The 25066-nt window shown below is 45.9% G+C and overlaps 2 protein-coding genes across 18 annotated transcripts in view; one reads left to right on the forward strand and one right to left on the reverse strand.

Moving 5' to 3' along the window:
- Positions 1-334: 334 nt before the first annotated feature.
- FSIP2 (fibrous sheath interacting protein 2) lies at positions 335-4421 on the reverse strand. The gene is made up of 4 exons (XM_036395855.1): positions 4277-4421; positions 3352-3513; positions 2234-2569; positions 335-433 (listed from the first exon to the last, which is right to left on the reverse strand). Exons 1-4 carry the CDS (start codon positions 4370-4372, stop codon positions 335-337), a joined length of 693 nt encoding a protein of 230 aa, XP_036251748.1. The 5' UTR covers positions 4373-4421.
- A 3143-nt stretch (positions 4422-7564) lies between these two features.
- The window catches only part of PHF20 (PHD finger protein 20), a 71647-nt gene continuing 54145 nt past the window's right edge, over positions 7565-25066 (forward strand). For 8 of the 17 annotated variants that reach the window (XM_036395916.1, XM_036395927.1, XM_054516677.1 and 5 more), the window contains exons 1-5: positions 7565-7667; positions 11126-11187; positions 16446-16494; positions 18056-18184; positions 22439-22553. In XM_036395916.1, coding sequence (XP_036251809.1) covers positions 22471-22553 — 83 coding nt within the window. In that variant the 5' untranslated portion in view covers positions 7565-7667; positions 11126-11187; positions 16446-16494; positions 18056-18184; positions 22439-22470. Of the gene's footprint in view, positions 7668-8156; positions 8237-11125; positions 11188-16445; positions 16495-16970; positions 17176-18055; positions 18185-22438; positions 22554-25066 lie in introns of those variants that run through there. The other 9 variants (XM_036395917.1, XM_036395918.1, XM_036395922.2 and 6 more) reach the window with 9 other exon arrangements.

Genomic DNA, 25066 nt, shown 5'->3' on the forward strand with positions numbered 1-25066 from the left:
GGCTCCAGCTGTACCTTGTCCCACTTGCAGGTTTCCCAGGAGGAAGAGTCATCGAGCTGGTGTCTGGAGCAGCTGAGCCAGGAATCCTCTGACCAAGGACATGAAGTGGCCCAGGTGTGGCGAGAGGAGGAGCTGCTGGCCCAGAAGGCTGACCTTGAGGGCCGACTGGCAGCCAGCGAGGGGCTCCAACAAGACCTTGCCAGGCAGCTGGAGGAGACCAGGTAAATGCAGGCAGTTGAAACTTTTCAGATGGTTTTACATTCCGTGGACACAATAAGGAAGAGTCTCAAGGAAAAAAAAAAAAAAAAGCCACGATGTGAGGGTCATTTTTCTGTCATGTAAAGCCAGCAAAGCTCTCGTGAGCCTTGGGCTCCTGTTTGTGCCGCCGAGCACACTCCTGTGGGATGTCAAAAGCAATCCAGCCAGCCCTGAACTGAGGCCAGACAGGGAGGAGTGGAGGGTCTCAGGCAGGGAATTGCTTCAGCCAGGCACAGAGGCCTTCGTGACTACTCTCTGGGGCTGCTCCTTGGGTCCATTGCCCTGCCACAAGTGTGATTGTCTCGGCTGGAATGTAGGGAAGCAGAGCTGCTAAGCTCGGGGCCGGTTTCCCAATAGCACCACTACAGCCAGGCCCTTGAGGGGAAGTAGCTGAAGGACACCTCACTGGGAACTTCCTCCCTGTTTCTCAGGAATGTTGCCTAAATGCTGACCTTTGCCCTTGGACCTCAGGCCCTTGCCTGAGCCGGGTCAGCCATTTCTGTGATGGTGGAAATCTGGTCCAAGCCAGGATCTCCTCCCCTGACCTGCCTCATCGCTGTAGGATTTTCCAGTGTTCATCTGGTCACTGTCCCTGCTTTGCTCCCATTTGCCACTGGCCTGTCCTGTGCTGGATAGGGCAGTGCCCTCCCAGCTCAGTTCCTGGTCAGCTGTCCTATGACAGCTCCTGCTGCTCTCTGACAGTGAGTCGTGTGGAGTGCACAACTCTGCTCATGCTGAGCATAAAGAAAGGATTTTCAGGTGACACCTGAACTCCTTTGCAGAGAAAGCAGAGAAGATCCAAACTGATCCTTCCACTTGCTCAACAGCGAAGCTTGCTAAACAAGACAAAAATACTGGCTACTTCTTGCCTCCCTACCTCAAATTCCCTATAAAATTTGGTCTCAGCATGATAGAGGCTGAAGAATGGAAGATAGGACAGGTTACACTAGGGAAAATGCCCAGAGACAGTATGGTCTAGCTAAAGAAAGCACACACAAGGCCTTGGGAATAAACTTTATTGCTACCACAAGGATGTGGTCTGTGTTTGTTGTCTGAGGGCTCTTCAGCTCTCCAGTCACACACCTCACTTGCATCAGATGAGCTTTGGGCGCTCTGCTTTGTGCTGTGCTCTGGCCTGGGCTGGAGGGATGGGCTGTTGGGAAGGCGATGGGTCCACGGTAGAGAGAGTGTCCTCAGTGGCACAGCTCTCTATTCCACCTTGGGATGTGGGTGGGTTTGCAACAGGCCCTTGAAAGTTCTTGTTGAGGGATGGTGCAGGCCCAGGTTGACTAATCCGCTCTAATACTGAGTCAGCAATCCGATTTGACATGGTCCTTATATCCAAAGTGTTGGCTAAGGCTGTTGACTTTAGGCTCCTTTTTCTTTCCAAGTTCTCCTTCACCATTGCACAATCTTCAGGCTCCATGGTTTTGGCACACCCGGCAGGGGCAGGCCACATTGCTTTCAGGCTCTGCTGTTCAGATGCTCTGGGAAATCCTTGTCCAGCTTCCATGCCCTGCCTTGGACATGTTTGGGATGACTGCACTTGTCTGTTGGAAACATTTCCCCCAGGAAGCTCCAGGATTTCAGTGTACTCACAGCCAGTGTCTTGTTCAAACTGAGAAGTTACAGAGGATTCCAAGGTATAGTGAACACTCTCAACAACTTCTCTGGTGAGTGTGTCAAGGGAGGTCTTTGAAAGTACTCTGTCTGCAGTGTCCTTGGATTTGTCTGCTTGGGTGGCTCTTCCAGCAAGAGGCAGGTCCTCCCACTTGGCTGCAACCCCTGCCTCAGCAGCTTTGGATGTGCTGGATGCCAGACGGTCCCCCAAGATCTCCAACACTGTTGCTACAAGCTCTTTCGCCATCACTTCCATTTTCTGATGGTGATCTAGAGAAGTATTCAAAAGTTCTGCTCTCATGCAGCCTAAAAGTCTTCCTCTGATTCCCCGGGCAACCCTCTGTAAAAAGCTGACATGCTGATCCCTAGGAATCTTCAACCTCTCCAACACTCTGTACACCACAGTCTCAACCAGCTCTTCAAGCTTCTTGGCTTCTGCTGCAGTTAGTTGCTTAAACACAGCATTCAAGAGGCCATTGTCAGTGCCATCTGGCTTCCTCTGGGAATCAGCAGCAGTGCTGGTATCCTTCTGGCCCAGCTCAGCTCTGGGGTAAGTTTGGCCCTTGTTCAGAGCTGCTCTCCCTTTTCTGCATCCCCCTGATTTTTGGCTCTTGGGTAGGCTGGAAGGCTTTTGAGGCTGCAGCTTCCCCTGACAGGAAGTGTTGGTGATTCTTGGCAGGCTGGGGCCATGCTTTAATTGGGCCCAGGATGGCAGAAGGGAAAAAAAAGTGAAAAGTGAAAAAAAAAAAGTGACACCTTCCTGAAAAGTGACATCAGGTTGTGGGTCATGTTGCTCGGCCCCTGCATGCTGAGGATTCCTAAGGGCCCAGGCTGGACCTCTGCTTCAGCCAGGCCATGAGGACAGGGGAGAAGGGCTTCCCTCAGCACAGTGTGTGCCTGCACGTGGCCCTGCTGCCCGTGCCCAGCTCAGTGCCCTGTGCTGGCTCAGCTCCCAGCCGTGGAGTCCTTTCCCCGCCACAGCGCCCGGCCCAGCAGCACTGCCCTGCACAGTCCCATGCCCCTGAACACAACGCTTTGCCTACTTCTTGCTGCCCCAAGATCTGCTCTGACTGTAGCTTGATCCTGGTCAGGTACTGCCTGTACTCGTTGAACTCCTTCACAGTGCAAATCACCTATGGAGGGACAAGGGCAGAATGCCCCAAAAACTGTCAAGCCATGCAGTCGGCCTTCCCCACAACAGCCTGAGCCCAGTGGGAGAGGAGCTGCCCCCAAGCCCTCCCCCCATACCCTGGTGTTGGGGTCACTGCTGTGCCCCCAGCCAGGGCTGAACAGGCAGCGTGGGGCAGGCTGAGAAGGGCAGGACTGGGGCTTGCCAGGGGGATGTTGGCGCTGCTTCTGCTCCCAGGGACACCAACGCACAGCCCTGTCCTCTGGCAGCAGCAGCTGCAGCAAGGGCTGTGGGAGCCCTGCTTGAAGAGGGCTGCTCTTGATCAGCCTGATGTCCAAACCTACCTTGTTTTCTCTGGTGACAAAGCCCTGTTTCTTCAGCAAATGCAGCACGTCCTTGCGCTTGTGGTAGTCCTGAAGGACAGGGTCATGCAGGCAGTTGTATGCTGGGCTGAGGTGGTGGCAGTAGGGATCATCCAGAGTGAAATAAGGAAACGGCCGGTGGAGCTGTAAGAGTTTCCAGAGTATGAAGGAGGCAGGAGAGTGGAGCGAAGAGGTACCACATGGTACCTGTGAAAAGGTAAAGGTCTTCTCCATCCTTCTGTACGCACAGAGACCTGCACAGACAGACTACAGGGCTGGGCTGTGATGGGTTAAGGGAGAAAAGACACAGCAACTCCACCAGCAAATAGGTATCTTAGGCCACCAGGAAGAACTGCAGACCCATCTGCAAATTAACCTTCAAAGGCTCAAATGCAGCCAGTGGAGAGTGGATGAAACCAGTCTCCTTGGGTTAGGCAGGCCCAAGGGCTGTGTTGGCTACCTCCACCTCCAGAAAATCTCTATCTTGGGAAGCTGCAGTGCAAACTGGAGGACAACAGTGTGTGTATACCCAAGGCAGGGAAGCCCAAGTTATTCCAAAGGTTCCAAGAAGGCAAGCAGAAGGTTGGAATCTCACTCACAAGTGCCCCAGGGCCTGGCCCGACATTGTGGGATGAGCTGGAGGAATGAGCTGCCTTGGCACCCAGACACACACAGCTGTCTGCTGAAGGCAGGGGCCCGGCCACACACATGCACAGTGCCAGAAACCAGTGCAAAGATGGACAAGTGCTTTCTCCTCTGTATTCCAGGGAGCCTGGAGTTTCCCTTGCCCAGTCCTGTCCAGTTGAAGGGCTGCAGCTCCTGCTGTAGAGCAGGTGGCCTCAAGAAAATCTTTGCATGATGGGGACTCTGTGAAAGAGATTTTTCTACCCCTTTCTATTTCCTTTACCTTTTCACCCAGTTTTCCCCTGCAGAAGACAGGCTTGGATCCAGGTGCCACAGGGATCTTGACTGCAAGTGGAAGGTTCAGCAGTTCAGGGTCCATTTTCCTGGTATCTCCTTCTCCCAGGTGTGGTCTTCTGGGGCTGAGATAGGAAGACACAGACACTCAGGTGTTGCCCAACAAGCCTCCTGCATGGCAGTCCTGAAGCCCTAGAGCATCACCCCATGTCCCAGGCTCCCCAGCAGAGCCCTCTATATTGGCCCAGTGGTCCCCTCTCCCCTGATTCCCAGTGCACTCAGCAGTGCCTCTGCCTTCGGCAGGACACCAGCAGTGGGACGGTGCTCCACAGCTCTTGCCGAGACCTCTCATGGTGTTGTGATCCCACTCTTACTCTTACTCCAGAGACACAGCAGCTGTCTCCTAGCTAAATATAGCCAGGGGCATTGTTCCATCATGGTGATGTCACATCCCCGCATTGTCACATCACCATGCTGACATTGTGTCACATGGAAGCTGCCCACCAAGCCTGGGGGGAGGCTGGTGCGCCGGAGGCTCCTTTGGACAGCCCTGTGGGCCACCCCCTTCGTGTGACCCAGCTGTGAGAGCTGCTGTCCACAGGCCCCTTCCATCCTCCTCTGTCCTGTCGTTCTGTGTGGCAAAGCTTCCTCATGAACAGGAAGGGATGGGAGAAATTGCCACACCAAAGGTGTGCAGTTTGGGTTCTGCTTTTCCCCTCTTTCCCTTTTTAGGGCTTCTTCCCTGTCATGGCCAAGCAGCCACAACTGGGGGAATTGCAGTAAACTGGATATTTGGCCCATCCCTGGAAACATCTAATTCCTGGTTCACATCTCAAGAAACAGTAGAGAAATAGAGGCTGAGGGAGAGCCCTCTCCTCCTCTTTCGTCAGGCTCCCATTCAGCCCAGACACCTTTCTGCCACCTTCCCGCCACCTTCCCAGTCTCCCCTGCCCTGGTTTCTGCCGTCCTTGTTTGCTCTCACTTCCTGCCCCTTCTTGGCTGGATTTGGTGAGATCTCTGGTGCCCGTTCCTCCAGCCTGTCTGGTTCCTTGGGGCAGCTTTTACACTGCAGAGCCCCGCCAGCCTCGCTCTTTGCACAGAGGCAAGAGACAGGCAGAGCAATCTGTTGGAGGTGCAGTGATTGATCACCACGGGGCTCTTGGGAAACAGCGAGGGGCTCAGCTCAGGGACGGTGTTCCTGGGCTCCCAAAGCCCTTTCTGGCACACGCTCCAGCTGCAGCTCTTCTCCATCTTGGCCAGGGGAGGAGCAGCATCGGCTGTGCCCCAGCTTCCCTGTGCCCCAGGTCCTGCTCAGCCCCGGGGCCGTGAGCCCCATAGCACATTCAACTGGCATGGACTGTGATGTTCCCAGCATGATGACATCCCTGCAGAGAAATCCACTGAAGTTCACAGTGCAAAACTGCAGCAGCTCAGCAAGGGTGGGAGCTAGGAGATCTCTGCCTCAAGTCCTGGCCGGGTCTGATGAACAAAGGGGACAGAGGAAAGTAGTGCTGTCTGCCTCTGTTCTCACCCGTTTGGGCTCCTTCCTGGGCCACAAAGCTTAGTTTGTCCACATTTACTACTTTCCTCTGTGTGAGGGGAAGCTCTGGACCCAAATTTATCCAACTGATCCAATCACGATCTGTCTGCAACCTGCATCAGAGCAGGCAGAGACCAGCCAGGTCTGTGGAGGAGTTCCTGTTGCCTGGGAAGGGCTGCCGCTCCATGGCCAGCCACAGCAGGCAAGTTTGGCAAATGTCTGAGCACTCATGATCATTTTAACCATGGACACTAACATCAGAGAAGCTGGACCCCTAGACAGTGAAAAAGGAGAATTGCACAAATTGGCACAGACACATCCCTGAACTACCAATAGCCATGTGCTCTCAGTGGAACAGCAAAGCAAAGGAGCCCAGTGGGATCTCGGAAGACCTATTTTGGAGGGGAAGGAAATGGTTCTCAGGGCAGGTGTTCTATGAGTCTGTAGGTTTTTTTAAGTGATGAAACTCCAGAATGAAATACAGTGCTGTCAAAAAACCCATTACACAAACACTATGCTGATGTTTTGGTAAAATAAAATAATTTTCTATTTATCTCAAAACTTCAGGGTTATTTTCCTTTCTATTTTAATTCTTTCTGCAATTTTTTTTTTCTCTTCTAGACACCTGCAATGTTAAGACCACTTCTGAAATATTCAGGTTAAAATGCAAATCTGAAAACTGTATTTTCAACCTTTTTTTTTCCTCCCTGTTGCAATACTTTTAGCAAGCCACTCTGCTTCCACAGATTCCCAGCACACACAGTTCACAGGCTCTGTCAGAAAAGCACTAGCACCTACTGCTGTACAGTGATGGGGACACTCTGCTTTAAACCATGCTTTGTGCTCCCTGGGTCCTGTGATGCTTGTGGAACTGGGCTGAGGCTGATGTCAAAGAAGCAGCCAGATTTGTGTAGCAACAGCAGTTCCTGCAGCTGGAGGAGGAGGAAGACAGAAGGGAAAAGCCCTTGAACCATGTTGTGTCTTCCTCTGAAGCCCAAAAGCACCCGGTGCTATGTGAACACCTCAGCCACAGCAGTTACTCTTTCAGTCACAAAACCTGACAGGCGGCAACCCTCTGCTGGTCTGTGGCCTCTGAGCAGAATTTCAAGGATTATCCCAGGAAACCCACCCGAACCAGGGAGAATTTATCCACCCAATTCCAGCCTACACAGATTTTTGCTCTTCTATGTCAATCTGGTTTGGGCTTTAACCCAGCATAAAACTACCAAAAAAAAGAAAATGAAATTAATTTGCCCCTGAACAACTCTGTTATCTACAACTGAACCCACAGTCTTCTGACTGTACCAGAGGGTGAGCACGGCTGAGGAGCAGTGACGATCCCCTCGGAGGGGCACTACTCAGGCCCACTCGCTTCCCGGCACATGGGGCAGCAGTGAGGGCACCGAGCCGAGCCAGCTGCGACAGCCACGGGCGGGTGTGCGCAGGAGCGCCCGCATCCCGACATCCGCCTCAAGGAAGGCTCAAGGGAGCAGGCCGCCAACTCTCCCCGGTATTTCACCGCCGTGCCACCTCAGCGCTCACGCTCCCGGCAGAGCACTGCGACTGCGCCCCGCTGCGGGCCGAGCCCTCGCCGGGCCCCTCCCGCCCCGGCAGCACCGCCGGGCCCCGCCCCGCTCGGCTCCATGCCCGGCCCCGCCCTCTGCGCGCTCCCTCCGGCCGGAGTGGGCGGGTCTTCCGCGCCCCCCCCCCCCCCCCCCCCCAGCGGCGGCGCATCGCGGCGGCCATTTTGTGCTGCTGCGGTCGGTGCGCGGGGCTCGGCGCGCCGCGGGCCCGGTGGAGGTGGCTCCGTTCTAACCCTTTTTCCCGTACAGATCCCTCGGTAAGAGCGCGGCGGCGCCCGGGCAGGCCGGGCTGCCTGCCCGATCCGGCGCTGCGAGCCCGCGGCGCGGCGGGGAGACGCGGGGAGGGAGGCCGGGCGGGCGCGTCCCCGCGCACAAAGGGCCGGGCCGGGCGGCGCCTCCCGCCTGCGGCCCCGGGGCGCCGAGCGGGGCCGCTCCCGCCTCGCCGCAGCCCGGCGCGCTGAGGCCCGCGGCTCGGGCCGGCCCCGGCCGCTCCCCCGTCCCTGACTCCCTGTCGCCGCCCGCGCACGCCGGCCCGCGGAGCTGCGCGGGCAGGTGAGTCTGTGCGGGCCGAACGCAGGCGCCGCGGGCCCATCCGGCGGGGGCGGCCGAGTGACCTTGCGGCGGCGCCGGGGCCCGAGCCGGGGCACGGACCGTATGGCGGGGGCTGTGCCGGAGCCCGAGGCGGGGATTTGACGGGTCCGGAGCGGCGCCCGGCGGGCCGGGTGCGGCGGGGAGCGGGAAGTCAGGGCCCGGCGGCTCTGAATTCCGGGGCCGCTCGGCGGTGTACGTCACCCGGACCCGGGAGTGGGGAACCCGCGCTGAGCAGGTACTTGCCCTTCCAGATGTTCAGCGCGGCAAGGGGAGGCTTCCGTTCCTTTCCTGTCCCATTAATTCTAGAGCAGTTGGTAATCTGTAGCCATTCCAGGGTTTAGTTAATCTAAACAGGTACAGTTTCGGGAAACCGTTTTATCTCCTTTACTGAATTAAAATCTGGGTACCAGAGATGTTTCTGTGGTCCCTGGCTGTTGTTTCTAGCCTAAATACTTAAAAATAAACCAGGAGAGATATCTGAAAATTGATGAGTCCAAGTTAAGTAAAATAAATGTCACTAGGCTACAGAATTTTATTGTGTTGTATGCAGTAGGGAATTAAACAAAATGTTAAAGCAATGGTAGTGACTTGAAATAACCTTTTGTAAGTATCTGTACAGCACTTAGTAATGGAGCATCTCTGTAACTAATGCTTTTGACCTGGGTTCATTTAATTTTCTATAATGTGTTATGAATCCTTTTGCAGAACCAGTTTTGAAAAAAAATGTCAAGCAAGAAGGCTTAAGTAAAGATCAGTCATATCATAATTCTCTGTTTTAATTTTTGTGACTTCTAAACTTTCATAGTAATAAAGGGAGGTGACTTAGATGAATGCATGTTATTTGAATGCATCCTAAGTCAGCTTGTGGAAGAGTTCGCTAGTTTACGCTCTTGCTGATAACTTCGTGGATGTCTCCTCAATGGAAATAAAATTTTACTTGAGCGGGCTGAGAGTAAAATCTGTCTGTCTGTAATTTTAAGGTCAAGTTGGGAATGAGGCTAGAGTATTAATTGTTCATAACGATACTGCCTTGACTGAAATGTAAGAAGCATGTAATTTATTCTTACCTTTAATTGGCAAAGCTCTCTGTAGCTCTTGCTTTTGCTCCTGTAGTTCCTGCATGACCTAGGCAACGATAATGACTTAAATTCTCCCTCTTGGCCAGGAAAGGAGAGCACAACCCCTAATTTAATAGTAGGGGATGATAAATTCTCTCTAACTGCACATATTATTTATTACCGCATCTGCAGAAGATAGGTGTTGTCTGTAGCTGTAATTTGTCAGCTGACAGGCTGACACTAGCTCTCTTGCCTGTGTGACTGATGTCCTGTGCACGTGTGAACACTTGCATTGTGAGCTGAGCTAAAGAATGTGCAGGGGACAGGGGAAGGATTTATTGCTCAGCCCTACAAGTGGTTGTTGTCAGTATTTAAACTGTACTCTTGATGGTTGTCTAGTTGCATGGTTACAGTGGGGTTTTTTAAAATCTTAAAAAGAGCAGTCCTTTGGACTGGTGCATCATACTGAGAAGTGTTGTGAAGTGCTAATGAGTTCATTGTATGTTTGAGTAAGTTATCCTTTCTTTTTTGCTTAAATTAATTCCTTGTCTTCATACTTTGTACTTCTGTTCCTTGCTTGCCTACAGGTTTGTTTTGACTGCTTGTACTTCCTGCAGGAAAATACTTTCTTCAGGTGAACAATGGTGGTTTGGAACTCTTGGTTTGTCCTTGCTGTCCAAATACCAATAGCCATATGGCCTGTGTATTTCTAAAGACCTTTCAGAACTACTGGCATTCCAATATTTTTGTGACTGCAAACACCAGGCTTAAATGATGATGAATGCATGGGTGTATACTGTGTCTATGGTGACTAGCTGCAGATAATAATATTGGAATATAAACACTCCTTTTGGAGGCATGTTAGTTTGTTGACATGCTTCTGTGTCTTTTTACTGGGCTTGAGGATTTTCAACCAGCCTTATTTAAGTGTAGGCAGCTATGGTCTGCCTTATTTTTTCATAAATCTACCTGAAATGGAGTTCTTAGGATTGATTAAACAGAAATTGATTAGAAAGGAAAACATGTCTTCAGCTTGGTTGCCTGTATTAATGAAAAGAGAGGAAGCACTGTTGCTTATTGTGCGGGGGTTTTGTTTTGTGGGCTTGATTGTTGTTTTTTGTTGTTTTGTGGGCTTGATTGTTTTTGTTTGTTTTGGATTTTTTAATATGAAGTTAGCATCAAAGAGCTTTTCTGATCTGGTTGCTAATGTTAAAATACTAGTTTCAGAATTGACTCACATTTCTGCTGCTTAAAATCAGCACTTCTTTCCCAAGGAATTGGAAAATATCCTCTAGTTCCACAGAGTCGTTGAGTAAGGAAAATATGTTCAACACCTCTGTGCTCCAGATGCAGAGCTGAGCATCCTTAGCCTAGACCTGTGCATCAGGGATGCAGAGTGCTATGGGTAGGGTTGGAGTTAGAATTTTAGTTAGTTTTAAAAGCATGTGTTGGCATAGCAGAGGTTGTGAGTACACCAGGCTGGAATTGCTTCTTCCCTATACTGTAGTTTGCTAATGGCTTTTTATGTTCCAAGACCCCGTGTATTTGTATCAGTCATTTCCCTACGCTGCAGCTGTCTTTTGTTGCTGTTACCAGGCTTGCAGAAATAGGCACTTAGTTTTTTTGTTTTCCTGATGTCCTTTCATCTCTCAGCTGGGAGACAAGTCTGCAAGCAGCCTTGAAATGCACCCCTTTCTTTTCTTTTAAAACAAATAGGCAAGTTGTATCCTTCTTACAGGGTGACATGTGCACAGATGATCTGTCTACTTAATTAATTACCTTAAATAAGGATAATTTTTTATCAGTACTTATGGCAATATAACTTGGAAAATTTTCCTTTATTTGGATGTCTTGAAAATATCCTCTTCTTTATCAGCAGGTAGGGTGGATTTGGTTCTGTCAAGGCAAGAAGCAATGAAACAATGCTGTGTCTAGGAGTCAGGACACTGTATACTGACTGGGTGGAAGCAGTGACCTCTGGGATTTTCATTAGCCAGTGTTGCAGGTGCTGCAAATTATCTGTGAAAAATGTTTTTCAGACTTTTTTTTAATGGATATTTTTACAGGTAGATTTCTTCTAGGAGTCAAAAGTCCCAAGTCCAGTTACTGCTTCAGGTACTGTAACCAGGTAATTTTTGTGCTTTCTGATTTGCTCCTTCCATTTTCGGTCATAATTTTTTCATCTGATAGCTAAAATTCATGTTGATGCTTGGTGATAAAATCTTAGGTTGAGCAGCCTGCTGTAAGTGTATACTGTGCTGCTGGAACACCCAGAGCAACCTCTGAGCTGGGATATCGCAGCTGATGGGTGTGGTGCTGGGTGGTAATTTAGCCAGGTAACTGGGATCCCTGTCCTGTGATGCAGGCATTGACTGGGAGATCAGGAAGAGGACAAACATTTAGTCTCTGGAGGCAACTCCTGTCAAGTGTGAGGGAAAGGTACTCTCTCAAGGATGATGTAATAGTGCAAGAAGGTGGACCACTGTAGAGAAAGGTATCCGCTACCCAAGAGAATCAGCTGTGCTGGGGATAATCTATAGGGATTCAAATAATGAGCAATCCCCTATAAATCCAGATGAGGTCCAGAGTACATAAATGTTGAGCCTCTGGACTCACTTGGCATGTTTCTTTAAAGAAGATACTACCATTCCCTGAGGTGGGCACACAAGAGAAATGCTGCAACATTCTCGGGAGGGTAAAAAACCAAATCTAAATGGTAAACTTTAGCAGAGCAGGAATTTAGCAAAATTTAAAACAAAACAGTCAATTGGAATAAAGCATTTCATTTAGCAGATTCCACCCATCCAACCTTATATTACCCATATTCCAAGAAGGGGGAGTTAGGAGTGAAAAAGAGAGAAAACCAAGATACAGCTACCATCTTTGATCCAAGTGCAGTCTCAGCTATCATAAACTCCAAGGATGATAGGAAAGTTACCACATGCATCTTAAAGCAGTGGGTTTTACCTGCTCTGGTCTCCTGTGGCTATGCTTCCCAGGTGGGACTTCTGGTTATCTTTGGAGCTAGATTGAGGCTGCAGGCATGGGGTGTGGGGCATTCCTTTCAGTGTGACAGTGCCTGACAATCATTCTGGGCTGGACTAGAGGTTCCTGGAGATGGGGTTGTGGAATGGAGCAGTGCACCTCCCACTTTCCGCAGAACTGCCCCCTCCCTTTCAGTTGATTTGAACCAGTAATAATTTTCTCTAGTTTTTCACAACAATCCATGTGGCAGAAATTTGGATGGAGTGTGCCATTGTCATACTCCAGTGCATTGATATTGATGTCAATGAAAGAAGGAGGACAAGAAGTGCTCCGGGTGACTACCTGATTCAGGCAATTTGAGATCATCTTTTTTCCTCCTGACTGACCGGTGGCTGTGAACTGTCCAAGACTCTGGACAGACTTGAAAGACTCAAGCAAGTTGGAGAGGAAATGTCCTGTAGCCCTAATTGGCCAGTGCATGGGTACAATGGAGAGTGGACACTGACAGTGAAGTATTTTGGCCTGAACGCACCATCACAGAGTGCTACTGTGCCAGACGTGCTGGAACTTCAGTATGACCCGAAGTCCAGGGCAGCAAAGTGGTGCCACCATTGAGATTGCCAGTGTGTTTTTCTCTATTCCTTTAGCAGCAGAGTGCAGGCCACTGTTAGTTTTTACCTGGAGTGGCATCCAGTACACCTAGAAGCGGCTACCCCAGAGGTGGAAGCACAGTCTTACCATTTGCCATGGACTGATGTAGGCTGCACTGGAAAAGGGTGAGGTTCCAGGGTTCCAGAACACTTGTAGTACAATGATGACATCATTGTATGGGGGCAACACTGCAGAAGAGGCTTTTGAGAAAAGGGGAGAAAATAATCCAAATCCTCCCTAAGGCTGTTTTTGCCACGATCAAGGACTTGCCCAGAAAATTCAGTTCCTCGGAGTAAAATGGCAGGATGGATGTTACGAGAGTCCAGTGGATGTGCTCATCAAAGTAGTGTGTCCAGACAGCAAAAAGGAAACACAGACTTTCTTAGGAACTATGGGTTTTTGCAGGATGCATATTCCATAAGATAGTCAAGATTGTAAGCCCTCTCTGTCATGTGACACGGGAGAGCAACAATTTTAGGTGGGATTCTAAATAACAACAAGTTTTGGACAAACTCAACAGAAGATTGTGCAGCAGCCTTTGGGCTACTCAGGACAGGATAAGATGTGAAAAATGTGCTCTACGTTGCAGCTGGGAAGCGTGGTCCTTCCTGGAGTCTCTGACAAAAAGTGCCCATGGAGACTTGGAAGACAACCCCTGAGGTTCTGGATTTGCTGATAAAGAGGATCTGAGGCCTGTTACACCCCAACTGAAGAAGAGATGTTGACAGGTTATGAAGGGGTTGGCACTGCCTCAGAAGTGATTGACACTGAAGCACAGCGCTTTCTGGTATTCAGACTGACAGTGCTGGACTGGATGTCCAAGGGAAATTCCCTTCTAAACATCATGTCACTGACATCACGTGGAATAAGTGAATGGCTCTGACCATGCAGTGAGCTCAAATAGGAAACCCCAGTCACCCAGGGATCTTGGAAATAATCACAGTGGCACGAAGGCAAAAATATCCGTACCATCAGAAGAGGAGGAGGAAAAGGTGCCCCATGCTAAGGAGACTCCACCATATAATCAGCTACCAGAAAATGAAAAGTGATGCTCTCTTCACTGCTGCTTCCTGTCATACCATAGGGACAAATTGGAGATGGAAAGCTGCCATTTGGAGTCTTACACAGTGAGTTGCAGAAGCTATTGAAGGACAAGGTGGTCCTTGCAGAGCTGAAAGCCATCTAGCTGTCCTCAAATATCGCTGAATGAGAGAAATGGCCAATATCCTACCTCTGCATTGGTTTGTAGATGGTGGCAAATGCTGGGGGGAGGGGGCTGGACCAGTGAAAAAAGACCAGTTGGCAGTGCAGAGGGAAACCCATCTGGGCTGCTGAAGTGTGGCTGCCTGGGTAGAGAAATTGACTGTAAGAGTATGTTGTGGAGATGCACACATACCCAAGAGTTGGGCTACTGAAGAGTATTGCAACAATGAACAGGTGGATCAGGCTGCCAAGGTCAAATTGCCTCAGGTGAATTATTTCTGGCTTGGTGGGCGGCCCGTGACACCTTGTGTCATCTGGAAAGAGATGCAACATTGGACTCATGACTGTGGGGTGGACTTAACCATGAATACCATCTCCAGGTTATCCATGACTGTGAAATGTGTACTGCAGTCAAGCTGGGCAAGTGGGTAAAACCACTGTGGTATGGGGGGGAATGGTCAAAATATAAATATGGGGAGGCCTGGCAGATTAATTACATCACACTCCTGCAGACCCACCAAGGCAAATGTTACATGCTGATGGTGGCGGAAGGCACCACTGGATGGGTGGACCTACCCCATGCCACACAGCACTGCCCAGAACACCATCTGGCCCTTGAAAAACAAATCCTCTGTCGGCATGGCACTCCAGAAAGAATTGAGTCAGACAACAGCCTCATAGACATCTGAGCCAGATACTATGGGGTTGAGTGGGTGTATCGTATTTCTTAACATGCACCAGTCTCTGGAAAAATTGAACAGCATAATGGACTGTTAACAACCATATTGAAAGTAATGGGTGGGGAACCATCAGACCTTGACGTCTACACAGAGCAAAAGCCACCTGGTTAGTTAACACTTGAGGCTACACCAGTCAAGCTGGCCCTTCACAATCAAAACCTCCACATTCTGTAGAATGGGGTATGGTCCCCATGAGGGATAGGTTATGAGGAATATATTAGGGAAGACAGTTTGGGTTAGTCCTACCTCAAACAGAGGCAAGCACATCTGGCGGATTGGTTTTGCTCAAGGACCTGGGTGCTCTTTGTGGGTAATGCAGAGGGACAAGGGAACATGATGCGTACCTCAAAGGGATTTGATTTTTGGGTGAGAAGAGTCTGTAATGTTGAATTGTATAATATTGGTTGGTGAATAATAGTGCCACTGTGTGCCATAACTGCAATTGACAAAGGTGTATAGACTGCTCCAGATATACCAGTCGTGAATTCCTGATGCAGTTTGCCACCAACCCTCTTGCCCTAGAAGACCTCTATGATGGATGGAATCCACAGTCTTGGACTAAATGAACTCAACAGACGTCTTGGAGGGACAGCCATTAATGATGGAAATGATACCCGTGCTTTTGTAGATACCTATGTCTGTGTGTATATATATTTATGTGTGTGTGTGTGTGTGTATGTGTATAGTTGGAAACAGGTAGCATTTGGACATGATGTATGTGGTACAGACTAAGGGATGGATAATGTCCTAATAGCCAGAAGAGGGTGTGGCTAGAATCTGATGTGGATATGCAGAGGGGTGTCTGTGTGTTTGTGCTTAAGGGTCTCTTAAGCATCTCTCTAGTTTGGATTACAGCAGCCTGCTGACCTGTACTGAATGAAATTCTGCGCCACCTCACATCATTTTCTGGGGACCGGGGAAAGGGATCCCTTCCAGGTTGGGGTGGTTTGGGTGTGGTCAGATTAAGTCAGGCTCTGCACTGAGCATTCACGTGTGTATTGCTTGCCTCTCTTGTACACTTCTTAATACCATTACTTTTACAGTTCATTTTCTTATCTCATTGCTGTTTTCAGTAAACTGTTCTTATCTCAACCAATGATCTTTATACTTTTGTGCCTCTGATTCTCCTTTCAGTGGGAACACTTGATGGAAGAGTACTGTTCCTAAACCACAATAGGTTCTATGCAGCTTCAGTTCAGGTAGAAATTGGGAGCAGTGTCATTACAGTGCCAAATCTGCAGCCTAAATTGGGCTTCTGGGAACAATTCAAATGGCTGTCTTTCCTACTTCTGCAGTGTGAGGAAGCCTACATGTATTGACAAGAATTGGATTTGTGGATGAAGAAGCAATTCTGAGAAACTCTTGTAGTTTGTTCTTGTATTAGCAAAACACAGCTCCTTCTGCCATGTGGTGAATGTAGATTATCCAATTGAGTATGTCTTCACTGACAGGAGCGGACTGCATGCTTAGTATGTAGTTAGTTAATACTGCAGTACCTGTTGCACTAAAATAGGAGTAATCATAAAGTTACTGGTGACTTTTAGTTGACAACAGATAAATAAATGGTGGAGAAATATGATGTAGATATGCAGAGAGAATGTCTTTGTGTCAAGGTCTTTTAAGAGTCACTCTAATTTGGATCACGGCAGCCTGCTGACCTGTACTGAAATATTTTCAGATTAAATTTTTGTTCTAGAGGTGTTATTCTATTATGCAGCTACTGTTGACTGTAGGGAGAATATTTTTTTGAACTCTGAACTACTTTTAGTCTCAGAATTCACATGTTTTTGTTTTTCCTTTCCTGTAGGTACACAGCACTGGTTGGAATGTTTGCAGCAACATAAACAAGTTTCTTGGTGAGTATAAGCATAGATCCTTTTTTAATTTCCTGAAGCTTTTGAATTTTGCTTTAAAATTCAGGTTTTACTTAAATACTATCACAGAGCTTCTGCAAGACTTATCTGCATTGAATTCTTGTATTCTTAAAGGCTGCCATTTTTTCCTTAAACTGAAAATAAACAGCCTCATTAAAGTAGGTTTTCATTAATATTGCTTTATTTAGGAAAAACTTAATTTATTTTATGTGACTTAAACCTTTTTCCAATTTCTTCCTGTTTGTTCAGTGCTTAGGTGCTTGTTTTTTATCTTTAGTGTTTACAGGAAAAGAAACCAGAACATAGGACATGATCAAATGACTGAAAATAATTGTTTTCAGTAATGACTATTTATTTCTTTAATTGCACTTGGTAATTCAAATAGATTTCATTATATATTTTTTTTCTGTTAAATTGCTTATATTCCTAATTTCTGCTTCCATGTTGGTCTATCCCAGTCTCAGCACCAGTTGAAACTGACAGCACAGTTACATGAGATGTTGCTGAGGGGATGAAAATGACGTTCTCCAGGCTCTGTAATCTCAGGAAGTGAGGATCTTGTTCAGAGGGTCATTCATGTAACACCTTTTCAGTTTTGTCACCGAGTACTTTGGGATGGTCATGGTTCTGCCTGAGGAGAAGAGCAACTGTAGATTTTTACTGGTCAGTTCTCCTAATCTACTTGTATAAACTAGAGAAAAAGTAGGAGACTGAAATCAAGTACTCAAGTCTTATGGTTTGAGGGAATGTCAGTGGTGAGGAATAAGCCATTCAGCATTCTTGTGACAGAGATGATAAGTATGAGTTCAAACCAGTTTCTGTTTTGCGTGTCTCAGAGTTCACCTGTGTAGTTGTTAATTGAATCTGGGAAGCTTTTAAACCAAGTAAGTGCTGGTGAATATGTAGTTGAGGATGTTACATTGTGCAAATAAGAACTGCATATAGTCCTGTGTCTTATTTGAAATGTGTCTTTTGGATAGAAGAAGGGGGGTGATGCAGTATTCCTTGAAATTTGTTGCAGTGTCAGGTCTTCCTGTCTAGTTTAAATCTTTCTTGTTCCTGTTACTTAAAAAAGCCCCAAACCCAAAAACTTGCCTGAAGATCTAAGCATTGTGGTTTGAAACACTGCTGTGAGGGACATAATCTGAAATTTATGGTCACATCCAAAAACAGTAACCTACCTGTGAAATGATACACAAAACCATCCTGAGGCAGGAGCAGACATCCTTGGATGAACAGAGGCTGTTCTTGGGTTAACGTGTTTAGCAGGTACAGGAGTTTTTTATCTGTTTTTATGTGTAGGGCAAAACACAGTAAGGCATGGTAGCACTGCTGCTGTAGTCAAAACTTGCCAGGCAGAGGGTGCTTTGTCTGCAGGCAATAAAAGTCTATTGTAATCAGCTTACCAGTACCAATACAGTTTTTAAGTGGTGCTTGTGAGACTTCCACTTAGTCTTCATAAGATGCCATGAGGATTGTATAGTATAAATGGTGTCTGTAAATACTGTTTGCAGTCTGATATCATACCTTTTCTCATCTGCAGGTGTGTGGTTTCAGCACAGCATGGCTATGGTCATCCACTTGCAAGTTGTTCCGATTGTGGTGGGGACCATGAACTTCTCTGGACTGACCATTCCTGATGGGGGCGTGCATATTGTAGGGGGTGAACTGGGTGAGGCTTTCATCATTTTTGCCACTGATGGAGACGTGAGGCTGGTGTCATGGGTGCAGATGATAAAAGGTCAAAACGAACTACATTGGCGAGTAAGAAAAATCTGATGTACAAAATGTGAATGGACTTAGTCCTTGGCAGTTCCATACATAGATGTGCAAGCAGATTTGGAGCAGTGGTGCTGGAGAGGATGGCAGAGTCAGACTTAGCCTTAGGCTTTGTGGAGTCAACTTTGTCCTAGAAGGAAACAAAACAGGCTTGTGTTGCTTGTCTAGGAGTGGCAGTGTTGCCTGCAGTACCCCAGGTCAGCAATATCTGTGCTGCATCTCCAGGGAATACAAGACAGTCTCTGGGTAATTGCTTTTACTTCCTGGTTTTGCCAGTGCTTTTTATTACCTGTCTTACCCTGTAGTCCTGAAGAATTGCCACCAAGGTACTGAGTGCTTCCTAGGAGCTGGGACAGCAAGCTTCCCATCCAGAATAAAATAGAAATTCTCAGTGCAAAGTAGGATTATATTTATGCAGACTGTCAAAGTTGATTGTGCTTCTTTATCAGGTCAGAGACCTGTGGGTTTTTTTCATGGTGTTCCTCTTTTTTTCTTTATTGTATCCTTATGGCAGACGGAGGGAAATCCTTGGGTTTGGCATGGATGCACAAAAGAATGAAGGAAATAGGCTGAGTTGTAGAAGTGAGTTGCATTTCTTCTGAACTGCTTATGAAGCAGCACTGAGACAGAATTAAGTTTGAAAGTGGGGCTGATTTTAAGGAAAGAGTTTTGGTGTGACGCTTTGTAAAGGAATGGTTTAATCACTCCACGGGGATTTGGAAAATAGTTTTGCCAGGGTAGGTGTGGTTTGGAAAAGGCTGCAGTGATTTTGCAGTTTCCACAGAGGAAATAGGAGGAGAGGCTGTTATTAGTGAAAGTTTGGCATAACTGCTTGGGTTTGCTCTGTCTGATAATATGAAGCAGATTTTCAGTTGCCAGAGAAGCCCACTTCTGTTAGAACTTGGTGATATGCCAGGTTTGGGTCTCTGGAGAGAGTAAGAACAGCTACAGTTGAAGGTGTACAGGACATGCACTGTTAGCAGAGCAGAAAGCCTGTTTTAGGAGTCAAAAACTCTGATCCCTGAAGGGATCAATATTAATGTATTTTCCTCTGCATTGCCCTGAGATAAGTGTGCCTTTGTCACTGATATCTGTCTGATTAGTTGAATATCTTTAAAAGTTATATTATCTTATGATGACTTTGATGGAGAAGAAAAGACTGTGTCTTTTAAATAACATGTATTTCAATAATACAGATTTATAAACATTTTGTTTTGGAAGTAGTGACTTATCTAAATCCTGAAATACTTGGTACTGAAACAGATCTGATCTTCATAGAGAAGTAAGACATTATTTTCTGGTGAAGAAAATTTTAGGAGAGATATTCTGGCAAAATATTCTTATTTCCAAGTTGTAGCTATGAATGTCTCATCAGTCTGGGGTTGTTTGTTGACAAGCTGTTTTAATGTAGTTCAAGGTTTTTAAGCAATATTTGCTGAGAGGACAGGGGCAGAAGCATAAAACCTCAAAGCAGGCAAGCCCCTGTGTTCAGTGCTTGCTTTCTGAGAAATGAAGTTATCAGTATGGTCATGATCATGCTGGTGAAGCATATTTTGGCGCTGCCTCTTGGCCTAGTTTGTGCAGAGCCATGTCATGGTTCTCAGTAAAAGTTGTGTCTCATGGTTTCAGTCTCACTCTAAGGCTGTATATTTTGGGGTAAAATGGTTGAGACCCTCTACTGAGTAATTTATCTCATGTAATGTTCTGCCAAGTATACATCTCTGCTTGAGGAGACCATTCCTGAAATTGGCTGTAAATGGAAAAGCCAGCCTGCTTTCATGGTCTGAGGAGCAGGACCACAGTGCAAGCCAGTGGTAGGATGTGTGAGAGAAACCAAAGCAGCCCAAGTTTTGTAACTTCGGAGCAGAGAGAAATGAAGACTTGGGGAGGAGGGGCCAATGATATGAGATTTTTTTGATCACAAAATTTTTTCTCTCTTTCGATTTTGTGACCTACTGCCTTCTAACAAACTTAGCTGAGTTAGTGAAGTGCAGTATGTGTGTGCTTATACTAATGTTGGTGTTAGCTGACTATGACTAGATGCGTTCAGATTTTCATGGAATGTGCTGCCTCTCTAACTGATTAAATAGCTCTGGCTGTTTTCTTCACGTTTCCTATTAGCTGTGATACTCATATTTTTAAAATATTTGAATGAAACCATAGTAAGACCTTCTGCGCCAAAATGAATGTGTTTATGGAAGCCCTAATGTGTGTGATCCTGTTACTGAAGTCAGCAGATGTGTATGTTCCTCTCCAGCCCCATGGAGGTGAGCTGAGATTGAATCCCTTTCATCCAGATGGCAGCTCTTACTGAGGAGAACCACTGTGGGAAGCTGAAATAATGCACTGAGAGTGCCTCTGAGTTGGCTTTGCACGTCCCTCCTTAGAGAAGAGGAAAAATAAGCGTACTAGGGAAAGAATCACCTTGCAGATATCATTTCTTCAAGTGTTAAGCAAAATGTATGTCTGCTCAGTGTTTGGAGGCATGAAATTCCCTTGCTAGAGTGAGAAAGGGATATTTTAATAATGTAAATCTGCAAAGAAAATAGTGGCTATTTGAGGTGTCAGTGGATAAACCTCTTAAAGTATAGCTTTGCACTTGCTGCCTTTTTTCCTTTTATCAAATTCTACCTTCTGATGCAACATAAACTGTAAAACCCCATCCATCTTAAGTTTTTCTTAATTTCCTTTCCCAATTAAAAGTAGTGGACTCCTGCCCCAACCATTAGAAGACTGGGCTGATTCAGATCCAGTGTGATACTGTGAGAGCTCAGTCCGATATCAGATATTACTCTAGGAAATTAATTTTTTTCAGTTCCTAGGTGGCTAGAATACTTTGTCTTTTGCTGTGAATCAGACTTACAGGCAATAGTATTTTTCCCCCTATACCCTTGCAGGATGCTTTAATAAAGGTGAGGATCAGTCTAAAAGCACTGTTTTAGAGGAAGGCAGCAGATGAACTTTTGGTAGAGAAGTGTTTTTGCAGTGTGGTGATTGAATGGAACGGTTGGGCTGTCTCTGTGGTCAGCCCTTGGCAAATGGCCTGGCCTAAAAGTGTGGTGAAGGAGTAGCTTTTCCCTGTTGTAAACGATATTCCTAAGGATCTTTGATTTCTGAACCACACTTGAAATTAGAGGACTTCTTCAGGATGTTAATATTTTTGTAGATGCAGCTTAGTTGACACCATTGCTATTTATGCCTTATGTGAACAAAAATACTAGTGCTTATTGCTGTGCATGTCTCCTTCTTCATGTAGTGTAAGACTAGGTTTTTTATTTTAACTCAAATCAATTTTGTCCACCTCTAGTTGAATGTTCAAGATACAACCTTACTCTAAGGACAGTGATATTGAGTAAGACTTAATTGTGTTTTTGGATCTTGTGCACTTGAAGACTACAGGAATGGATCATAATTTGTATCTTAAAATTACTGGAAACAACTGACAAAAATCAGGAAAAATAGCTGTTGATCAGACTTTTACACTATATGTACCTTGAGATAAACTACTAGAGCAAGATTTCTTAAACTTTTATATTATCTGTTGGAAACAAATATTAATGAGGACTTTTTTTATATTCTGGTTAAAGCAGTGGAGAAGTTGGACAAAAACAATGCAAATATGCAAGGAGTATAGAGAGTCTTCTAAAATTTGGTTTAAAAAACTACGTATTTCTAATGTCTTTGAACTTTATTGAACTTCTAGTGATGAGGTGACATAGTGTTCCAGAGTTTCACTAATGTGGTAGCTGCTGAAAGATTGTCATTGTGTTTGTTTTGCCCACTTCCTGTTTATTGGATTCCTTGTTTTCATCAAAATGGAGAGGGGGACAGAAAATATTACGAAACTTCCGTCTCATTTGTGAATAAACCCTGGGTTGTGTGGTTCTTAATTGACCTGGAACTTAGACCAATGGACAGAGGCTGAGCTTCACTCTTTCATGGTCCAGTAGCTGCCATTTTGAACATACTTTTGGAATCCTTCTGCAGACTGTCACTTGGGAACCCTTGTTTAAAAGATAATTGCCCCCTTACTTTCTGCAAACCAAAATTACACAGTTCCTTAACATCTGGCTTCTGGGAATTATAGTGCATAAGCTTATTTTGTGTATGTCTTGATTAGTGATTGATATTTAATTGCATTTTTCAGGGGAATAAAATCAGCAGTGTTGATATTACAAAATGACAAAACATCCTCCGAATAGAAGAGGGATCAACTTTGAGGTGGGAGCCCAGTTGGAAGCCCGTGACAGATTAAAAAACTGGTATATTTTTAAAACCATTCATCTTATATTAATTTTAAGTCTTTACTATCTATAACATTTTGTATTGGTTCAATATTTAGAGTCATAGTCATTGGTTTGTAGGAAAGTAGTTAATTTATAGAAGTTTATATACCAGTGATTGAGATGGGCAATAGATGCTGGTATGTTGTGCTGGCCCTCCAGAAGTGTATTGGTGTTGTGTCTGGGAATAGGACTGCTCCTAAATCTAGTTGGACTTCAGGCTCTCATTCTCCTGAATTCACCCTTTAAGTTCTGTGCTATACTTAATATTGCAGAGCAGATATTACGGAAGAATAAATTCTTTGCAGTACAGAATATCCTTGCTGCTTCCTTTCCTGGTGCTGTTGTGAATTCATAGGCTCTAAAATCTGATTGAGTTTGTTAGGCCTGTGCTCATATGATGGTGGTCAGCTTTAGAATTAAAGAATTGTGTGGAGAAACATGTTCCATGCTAACAAGTCTGGTCTGGTGCCTGTCTTGCAGCTCTCAGCTGTGAGGAAGAACATTTTTCTTCATGAACCACTGCATTAGGATGATGAAAAAGAGCCTACAAATTACTTAGGCTAACTTTGAATTTTCTGACTCTATACATTTCAGGTAGTCAGCTCAAAACTTAGCATTTAATAATTCTCAGTGAATGAGAGATAAAATGAAAATTGCCAAAGCCTTCTTAAATACGGGAATTAATTTGGTTTTGTTAGCTCGTTTAGATAACTTCTCTTTCCAGAAGTCATCTGTAGCTGATTTTTATTACGAGGTCTCTGTGGGTTAGATATGATTGTACTTAAAGCTCTGGAACCTGCCCAACAGGTGAAGTGTGCAAAGTCAGTATTGAAAACTATTTGGGCATCTCAGGAGGATGGTGCACTGCCTTAGACACAGGGGATTTATTCCAAAAGGTCTTGGTTGCATGCAGAGCATGTTCTCTCCAGTACAAGGGCGTTGGAGTTGTGAAAATGAGAAAACATAGCTCTTTCCATAAAGAACGTAAAATATGAACATTAAATCCTATTCACACATTAATTTGGCTTAGCTGTGTATCCAAGACTTGTGTAGGTAAGCAAAGATCTGAACATACCTCCATTCTTTATATTCTTGAGTTTTGTTAGTACAGCAAAAAAAATCAGTTAGGCTTACAAAAATAAGATCTCTTAGCCTGTCAGTAATGTAGGCTTTTTAAAGATGCAGTTTGGTGTAGCTGCTGTTTCAGTAAGGCTGATAACTTGTGTCCATGACTCTTATCCTTCTGATGTTTGCTCAACTACAGTGTTTGAGTGTACGTAACTCTTGCACGGGAAGACTTTGTGTGGGGGAATTCAACAACCTGCTTTACTTGCTGCATATCCCTTGGCTTAAATTTGAATTTTGGGTGTGCTATTTGTTCCATGTTCTTTGGTTTTTTTGGAAACACTTGATCTTAAATTACCTATCCTACACACAATGCTTTGCAACTCCGGTCTCACAACTTAGTTATGAACTCTCCAGTTCTGAAATCTTTTGTTTCCTTGCTAAGCTTTGAACTCTGGATTGTGTACATTTGCATTTTTAGGGTTTCTCAATCAAAATTTTTAAGAGCTGGGGGCTTAGCAAAATTGTCAGTGGGTGTGGATTTATAGAGGTCAGCAGACTGGTTTTTTTCTCTGCTGCTTACATCTGCCCCTGTGCATCTGCCCCAGGACCACTCTGTGATGTGGTTACTGTGCACTCCTCTAGGGGCACAAGATTTTCTGTTTGCTGACACTTGCTCTTCCCTTTGGAGGTCCAGACTTTTCTTGTGTGTACTTTTGTTGCTGTATTGGTGCTAAAACATAGTCACAAGTTTCCTGTTTAGTTAAAGTGCTGGCTTTGATTTCTGTTCTCAGTACCAAATACATCAGTCAATTCATCGCCCACTATTACCAGTCTATTGGTAGTGATGCTTTGGAAAATATTTCATGTCAGAGTGCCATATACCTCTCTTTCATGTCAATGGCTTGTGCTCCAAATTGCTAGTTAAGGACTTCCAGGGTGTTTGGATGTGTTGTCAACCCTAATGAAGAAAAAACACTTTATGCCAGCAGAGTAGTCAGTGTGGAGCCTGCTCCTTCTCAAAGTGCAAAGTGAATTTTGCATCTTTACTGCGCATTCCAGAGGTTGCTTTGTTGTATTAGGAATCATAGCATATTGGCAGTGCACTGCAATTCCTAGTGCAGTTGTCTGTCACGTCCTATACTTTGAACTCCAGGGAGCACAGTGAGAACTTTTGGTGTTTCACTTTAGGTTCTTAGGGCTTGGATTGATGCATCAAAACTGTCATGAAAGATTTGTCTGTTGGCCTCAGGTTGCTATAGGGAGAGAGCCTCTGTGGATGCTGAGAGGTCTCATAGTGCTGGAGTTCAGAGGATGGAGAGAGACTGCTGCAGTAGGGCAGTCTGGGGATGCTGTAGCCATGGACATGGGCACACTGTTGCAGCTGAATTGACTTTTTGAAACCTTTTGCATTGAATCATTTA

This window comes from Molothrus ater, chromosome 17, assembly GCF_012460135.2.
Source record: "Molothrus ater isolate BHLD 08-10-18 breed brown headed cowbird chromosome 17, BPBGC_Mater_1.1, whole genome shotgun sequence".
NCBI classification, from domain to species: Eukaryota; Metazoa; Chordata; class Aves; order Passeriformes; family Icteridae; genus Molothrus; species Molothrus ater.

Coding starts and splice junctions, on each gene's coding strand:
- FSIP2 (XM_036395855.1), bottom strand. CDS start 4,372: ATGGACCCTGAACTGCTGAACCTTCCACTTGCAGTCAAGATCCCTGTG. Junction 2,570..3,351: donor TTGTCACCAGAGAAAACAAG/GTAGGTTTGGAC, acceptor GCCCAATTAAAG/CATGGCCCCAGCCTGCCAAG. Junction 434..2,233: donor AGATTCCTAGGGATCAGCAT/GTCAGCTTTTTA, acceptor GTCTGGCCTCAG/TTCAGGGCTGGCTGGATTGC.